Genomic DNA, 7,821 nt, shown 5'->3' on the forward strand with positions numbered 1-7,821 from the left:
GTCATCATCAATTGTTGCGGCCCCTATCGTTTTTATGGCGAGGTGGTTGTGAAAGCCTGCATTGAAGCTGGCACTCATCATGTGGATATCAGCGGCGAACCACAATTTATCGATGGCATGGCTGTGAAGTATCATGAATTGGCTAAAGAGAAGCGCGCCTATGTAGTGTCGGCCTGTGGATTTGATAGCATACCTGCGGAAATGGGTGTGGTCTTCGCAGAACGTAATTTTCCAGGTAAAATTCGCAATTGAAGTTAACTACAAATATCCCTTGTCGCTTACTGAGCCCGGCATTCAATTCTTCGCAGGTACTGTGAACTCCATTGAAACATACTGGGAGAATACCGTCGATTTCAAAGAGGGTGAGTCAAAAGCAATGCTGCATACCGGTACTTGGGAGAGCCTTGTGCATGCGGTGAGCCATGTCAAGGAAGTGATTGCACTCACAAAACAGCTGAAGCCCAAAGATTATCCAGAGTTGAAGCCGGCTTTGAAAGTGCGGTGAGTGAGAATATAATTAAAAGCTTTCTTTCTGATAATTTCGGACTTCAACTACCAGCTTTAATTGGTATACTGCTACATATAGATGTATAAAAGCTATAGAAGTATAGCCAAAGTAGAGAAGCGCGAAACTACGCACTTGGCGCAGATTTTTAGCGAGTTATAAGGCAGTTAATAGTTAAACAATTAGCAACAATCAAAGCGACACAGCATCAAGTCAATGTCTGGTATGGAAATATTAGAAAAGAAAAATGTACAAAACAAGTCTTGGAGTAACTTAAATACAAAAAAAAAAACAAGAACAAATTGTGCTAGCAGAAACTAAAAGCTCTCTCGCGTATTTAGGCCCCCTCTGTTTAAATTAGTAATATATTAGTTAATAATTACTTGTTAAGAAACAAAACCCCAGTAATTTAAGAGAGGAATTTAATTTCGCAAAAATTAAGATTCACGCTGCCGACACTAGTACATATGTATGTACTTACAAATGTATTTTTATAATATGGCAAGTTGGCTGATAAGACATACCGGCATTCCGACAGACGTAGATATTTCTCTATTTAGTCTTACATACATATGTATGTATTTACCATAGACATACGAATTTTTTCTAAAATTAAATATATCTACATATGAGGATAGGAGGAGGTAGGAATGATGAAAACACAATAAAAATTAAATTTTTGTCAAAATTTGGAAAAATATTGTGCCTCAAAAAAATACATATTTATATGTATGTACATTAGACTGCATCACTTCCCATACAAAAAAAATCGGTACTGTTTTTCTATTGGAATTAATTTTAAGACTCGTACCAAAATATTTCGGAAAAATTTTAAGATTTACGAGAACTGGACCTATTTGAAAATACCTCCAAAAATTTAGTTAATTTGGTAATATTTTTTGAAAAAAAAAAATCACGTCAGATCACAAAACAGTTTAGGCTTAAAAATTTACATAAAAGTATTAAAAAAATGCAACGGAATCATAATGAAATTTTTTAGCCTGTTTTTGAACTTTTTTCAAAGTTTGTTTTAATAAAAACTTGAATGACTCTGTAAAAACTCTGCGTACTTTTTAAAATAAACTTATTCAAAGTATGCAAGAGATAGGTAAGATGAACTGATACCTTAGAAGTCTAAATCGGTATAGTTTTGGCCCAGTTATTCAAGTTTTTCTTAAACCAATCTTTGAAAAAAATTAAAAAAAGCATCAAACATCTCATTATTATGATTCCGTTGAAACAATATTTTATTATTTTTATGCAAATTTTTTAAGCTGTTTTGTGTTTTAACTGTTTTCTGATTCTGGATCTGATTGGATTTTTTCTTTCAAAAAATCATAGAAGAAACAATTTTTGCTTATAAAGAAACTAAATTTTTGGAGGTATTTTCAAATCGGTATTTTGGTGTAGGTCTGCAAATATAATAAATTTTTAATCCCTGTAGAAAAACCGCAAATATTTTTTTTGGTGATGCAGTCTAATGTACATATCGTCACCTATGGGTGAAAAGGTGTCAAGTCCATTTTTCGAAGTTGTTCGGGAGAGACGAAAAATCGATGTTGTTTTGTATTACCTGCCATTCTGCATCAAAATTTAAATATTGGAAAAAAATTGGACTTAGCACTTTATCACCTCTAGGTAGCGATATCTTTATATGTACATATGTACTTTGTGTATGGAAACTTCCATGTTTTGTTCCAAATTTTTTTGACTGGAATTTTTCCAATGATTCGAATTTTTAATACATACAGTATCGGTTATATCATTAGCACCCCAAAGTCAAAGTGAAATTTTTTGCCACTTACGTTTAGTTATTCATTTTTAAGAATTTTTAATTAAAATACAGTTAATTCTCTAAAAAAAACCCCCTTAAACTCCAGTTTAAAGCTTTGTAGAAAACAAAAAAAAAATCAACACATTTTGAATGTTTTCGAATATACAGTCTTGTAGCCCATTATATGTATAAGTATTTAATAATATTGATTTATACAGCTTTTAACATTGCCTCTGATTACTTCATACATATTTCGCCCCCATAGCCGCTACCCGCATAAGGTGCCTACACTTGAAAGCTACTTTGTACCCGTAATGGGTGGAGATCGCCATATCGTTACAAACACACAACGTTTATGGTTTGAGAATGAGGAAAAGCGTCCAATACAATTCGAAAATTATGTTGGTTACAAGTAAGGTTCAGCTCAAACTTTCAATCATAGCAAAATCAATTTCTAACATTTTTTTTATTACTCTTTTCTTGCCTCACAACATAACACTGAAGATCGCTACTCAACGCCATCTTAACGCCCCTTATAGTGGTGTTAATCTCTCTGCTGTCCCAATTCAATTTTACGCGCAACTTACTTTTGAAATATCCACAAATTTTCTCTTTGGGCCTCATATCACCCGATGGGCCAACGCAAGCCACTATGGAATCTCACTTCTTCCAAATGCTTTTCAAAACTAAAGGCTGGACCAAGGCGCAATCGCTGAGTGAGCAACCTAAACAGCAGCTGTGGACACGTGTATCTGGTCGCAATCCTTTCTATGCCATGACTGGTGTGGCTATGTTGGCAGTAGCGAAGATTATTTTGCAGGAGACGGACAAGTTGCCTGGAAGGTAAGAAGAGAGAGAGAGAGAGAACGAAAATAGCAGACATTTCTGAAGCTAAAATATTTTTTCTATTTCAGTGGTGGCGTGATCTCTCCTGGTTATGCTTTCGCCAAAACTAGCCTCATTGAAGACTTGGAGAAATACAAATACGGCATGAAGTTCGAGGTACTGAAGTTGGAGGCGTAGTTGTTTAGAAGCCAGTAAATAGTGTGTCGATTTTATAAGTTTTTTTTATTATATTTAAAATAAAGATAATACACACCCTGCGAGAAATAAACAACAAAACTTAATACAGTAAAAAAAAATTGTATAAGAATGGGGATAGAGAAACTGTAGCTCTTATGCAGAAGAGACATATCTTCGAGGAAAAGTAAGTTATTTGGTAATTGATTGCGGCGAGTTCAGACACGGATTAGAATTGGAATTAAAAATTTTTTACTTTTCTTTAATAAGTCATAATAAAATAAGCACGCCGTGGTTTGCCGATTGGTTAAAGGTCCGCTCTACCAATCGGTAGAACCCAGGCTCGATTTCTGGTTCACATACATTCGGGCAGTGTTTTTGTTTATAACTTTTAGTCGGATATCTCTAAAATTAAGACACTAAGCTGGTTGTTCCGATCAGTTTAGTATAATTTTTTATAAGTCTATGAACTAGAATCGAGATTTCGTCCTATGATTTCTAGCCAATCAAAGGAACTGGAATTTAATTTCTGTTTCTATACTAATCCCCAGAGAACAACCCCAATTCCATTGCTTCGGATTCATTCACCTTCGCCTATTTGTCAGTTCCCTCATTGCTCTCAATGTTCGGATACATATATCCAAGTTCGCACATGTTTATAGTTTTTTTTGTCGGATGGGATCGTGTTTCAATGTCACCATAATGGCCATTACACGTTTTTGAACGGTGCGTTTACTAGAGCTACCAGTACACATTTTTAGCAAAAAAAAAGCATTGTGCACGTAAAAAATTTTCGATGTTACCCAATTTGTGTGGCTAGGGAAGCGCAGTAACCCACGAACGTAAAAACGGAGAACGTGTCAGCTGACACGATCTATCTTTTGGGATCTGCGTGTTAACAAAAACTCACCACCTCTCTTTCTATCAACAGCACACTTGTTATCTTTCTCCGTATTTCTACGCTACGCTACGTATACGTTCGTGGGTAACCGCGCTCTAAGGCGAGACGCGATATAAATTCCTCAGTCGTTATCTCGCGCCAATCGACAGCGAAGGCACTAGGCTCAATGGAATGAAGTTAGTACAGTATTTCCCGTATATATGCATCATCTAAAATGCACGAGATGTGGTTTCCGATTGGTCTATGTGTAACTGAACCGTCACGAACGACTACTGCCAAATAATACATTTTCATTTAAAATAGGAACAAATTGAGGTATCATTTATCACCGTGATCAAGAAATGCAATGCTATAAATTACAACATTAATTTAATTATTTAAATATCCAGTGATGAGAATTTGAGTAACAGCATCTTTTAGACTTTTTAAGTAAGACCGACGATTCATGTAATTAATCTTATGGCGCTTTTGTTTCTACAAAAAAATGTGGCCTTCTCATTTCCCTCTTCTTAGTATTTGTGCGTAGTGGGCAAAGAGAAGGTAAAATTTTTTTGGTAGAAACGAAAACGCCATTAGAACTTTCCCAAGTGGCCCAAAGCTTCTGATGAATAGATGCTTGCTTTGAGGAAAGACCCAAGTCAGAATCATTTCCAAGGAAATGCAAACCCATTGAATGTTTTTAAATCCATTAAATCGAAAACCGATTAATCGAGCCCGTCCGTTACGATTTTTTGCCGATTTTTAGTTTCAATTCGTGAATCGATTCAAAAAACTTGAACAAATCAATAATGAACATCGATTCGTAAATTGATTCAAAAAACTTGAGAATCGACATACGGGTTTTCCTCAACTGATGCATATTAATCTTTGATTTGCCCTAGAAAACCGATAGAATTTCAAAGAAATTTAAATTTGAGTCTGGCACAAAACATTTGAACGATTTAGCGTCTTCAAATAAAATATTTTATATATATATATATATAGGGAAAACTTGAAAGTCGAGCCCCTCCCTGCCCTACTTGGCTATGCCCATGATTATACCGTTGTCTTGAAATATGTAGAAAACCTTTCTTTTTTTCAGAAGTATTTGAAATCTAAATATTGAAACCGTTATGAACAATGTATGTTTTAAAAAAATGACTTACAATGAATGTTTGCATTTTCGATGTTGTTATTTTTGATGTAGCGAGTCTTGGAAAAAACGTTCAGACGTGCAGCTAAATAAGTTTTAAAGATTTGATGATTTTGAATCTGGAAGTTTTGCTTATAAAAATGGTCGAAAGGATTTTTTTTGCTACGTAGAAACACTTTAATTCTCTTCAAGATCACGTGTTATATTTATAAATAAATGTGCGATAAAATCCAAAACCTGTACAAGTGGTTCACAAGATAATTTCAAAATGAAAAATTAATTTTCAGAGCTTATAAGCGGGAAGATGACATATTTTTCTCTACTTTTGGGTACAATTTAAAAATATACAAACTTTTAATTAACCTCTCCTCACTGGACACTGCAGATTAAGACGACGTCTACATAAGCTGCGAATTTGATTTTAATATCTTCCCTGAAATCTTTGGGAATAAAAGATGTGTTGTGATGAGTGGAGGGCACAATAGACCCACTAGGTCGCGGTGTATGCCTCTTTAATTTATCTATATATCTCATCTAAAAAGGAGGAGGATTTTCTTTAAATATTTTAGAGCTTATAAGCGGGAAATACTGTAACTACATACACATACATATTTATAGCAAAGACTTTCACTAATGTTTTGTTTATCTTTTGTTGTGTTATTCAATAAGTAATTAGATAACGGCATTACAATATCTGGTGCGTCCGCAAGTCATGTATACAGAAGCTTTTATAATAGGTATATTTATGTACATATAAAAACGTCCATATAAACCTTTAGAATTTCCAATTCAATAACTAAGTATGTATGCTTGCATGTATGTATGTTTTAAGCTTTAACTGAGCACTTGCTAGGCACTTTTGGACTGAGCTTAAGTCACCTCGACTACAACAATGCTAGTTATTAAATAGGTAGTCGTCCGACAACCAGTTGCTGAGAATACAAGTTCAGTCACAACGCAGCCGTCTAACAAATCTCGATTTAAATCTGAAAAAATCGATCTACATGCAAACATTAAGACGCACTAAGTTAAAAGTGTTAAAAATGTCGGCGAAATTGGATGTTGTTATATTTGGTGCCACCGGTTTTACGGGGCAAATCGTGGTGGAGAAGGCGCCAGAGATATTGCAGGGCCTCAGCTGGGGCATTGCGGGGCGTAACAAGGTAAACATTGATACTTATTCCAACAAGGCAATGCTAAAGTTCATTTAACATAATTGCGTAGAATAAGCTGGAAAGTGTGTTGAAAACTGCAGGTCAGGCAATTGGCAAAGATTTAAGTGCGATACCGATTATCTTGGCAGATGTAGACGACCGGCTATCGATTGAGCAAATGGCTAGGAAATGCAAGGTCAGTGTGAACATTTTCAACAAAGTTACATAAGTTTAAAAATATTTGCGTTTTTTCATTTTAATTTTTTGCTTAAGGTACTAATCAATTGCTGTGGCCCATATCGGTTCTATGGCGAGGTGGTGGTTAAGGCCTGCATTGAAGCCGGTTCGCATCACTTGGATATTAGCGGCGAACCTCAATATATAGACGGCATGCAAGTGAAATATCATAAATTGGCGCAGGAGCAGCAAATTTATGTGATTTCATCGTGTGGCTTCGATAGCATTCCAGCTGAAATGGGTGTAGTGCATGCAGAGCGAAATTTTCCAGGTGGGACCATTGTGGGGGGATATGTGACTGTCATTGCCATTACTTTCACTTATGTAACTACCTCGAATTTATTCCTTAGGTACTGTAAATAGCTGCGAAATGTTTTGGGAAAATATTCTTGATTATCAAGACAAAAGCTCCAAAGCTGTTTTACATGCCGGCACGTGGGAGAGCGCTATTCATGCCATGGCTAACTTCAGCGAAAGCCAAAGATTGCAACGTGCTTTGGGCGACACTAAATTGCCCGATTTGCAGCCGAAACTCAAATTTTGGTAAGGTGGGAAACCTTTTTTTATAGATCATAGGCAAAATTTGGAATTTTACTGATACAAGTTTAACATTTGGTAACCCAAACCTAACTTGGTGGAGGGAGTGAACATTTCATGCCACATTATGCAAATCAAAGATATTAAAATTTATATATTGCACGCACTTTCTTGAAAGAATTGCAAATTTCTTAATATCTAAAACATTTAATTACCGAAATTTACTAAATTTTTTCACTTACAGCGGTGAAAATATAAATAGGGAGGAGACATTTTAGTGTTATTTAGCTGTTTCCTTTTCTTTTATTTAATGTTTATTATTTTTTTTATGAAAGTGTAACTCGTTATCTAACAAAAACATGTAAGTCAAAATTTCAAACTTTTCAAAAAGCGATTTTTTTTTTGTAAGTAGCTTTGTAGCCCATTAAATTTTAGTGCAATGAAGTGCAAGTAGCTAGTACTTACCGTTGATTTTTGGCAATTTTTTGTGTGGAAAAGGTGTGAAAATTCGTCAAGTTGTTATAAATGTTCAGTTTAAAATTTTGATTTACATGGTTTTTT

At 35.1% G+C, this 7,821-nt stretch overlaps 2 protein-coding genes across 3 annotated transcripts; both read left to right on the plus strand.

The window, feature by feature from the left end:
- Positions 1-15: 15 nt before the first annotated feature.
- LOC118755852 (saccharopine dehydrogenase-like oxidoreductase) lies at positions 16-3,406 on the plus strand. Its single transcript, XM_036490661.1, has 5 exons — positions 16-235; positions 309-501; positions 2,545-2,691; positions 2,784-3,122; positions 3,194-3,406. The coding sequence occupies exons 1-5, from the start codon at positions 118-120 to the stop codon at positions 3,300-3,302; spliced, it is 906 nt and encodes a 301-aa protein (XP_036346554.1). The 5' UTR covers positions 16-117; the 3' UTR covers positions 3,303-3,406.
- A 13-nt stretch (positions 3,407-3,419) lies between these two features.
- Positions 3,420-7,266, plus strand: LOC118755851 (saccharopine dehydrogenase-like oxidoreductase; the record flags this gene model as incomplete). 2 transcript variants are annotated; one of them, XM_036490660.1, is given in 5 exon segments in its annotated part: positions 3,420-3,486; positions 6,165-6,495; positions 6,557-6,682; positions 6,760-6,994; positions 7,074-7,266. In XM_036490660.1, coding segments are annotated over 4 exon segments (713 nt in total), but the record flags the coding sequence as incomplete, so codon positions are not given.
- Between the last annotated feature and the right edge of the window lie 555 nt (positions 7,267-7,821).

The sequence above is a fragment of the Rhagoletis pomonella genome, unplaced genomic scaffold (genome assembly GCF_013731165.1).
Source record: "Rhagoletis pomonella isolate Grant_MI unplaced genomic scaffold, Rhpom_1.0 Rhpom_scaffold_07656, whole genome shotgun sequence".
NCBI classification, from domain to species: domain Eukaryota; kingdom Metazoa; phylum Arthropoda; class Insecta; order Diptera; family Tephritidae; genus Rhagoletis; species Rhagoletis pomonella.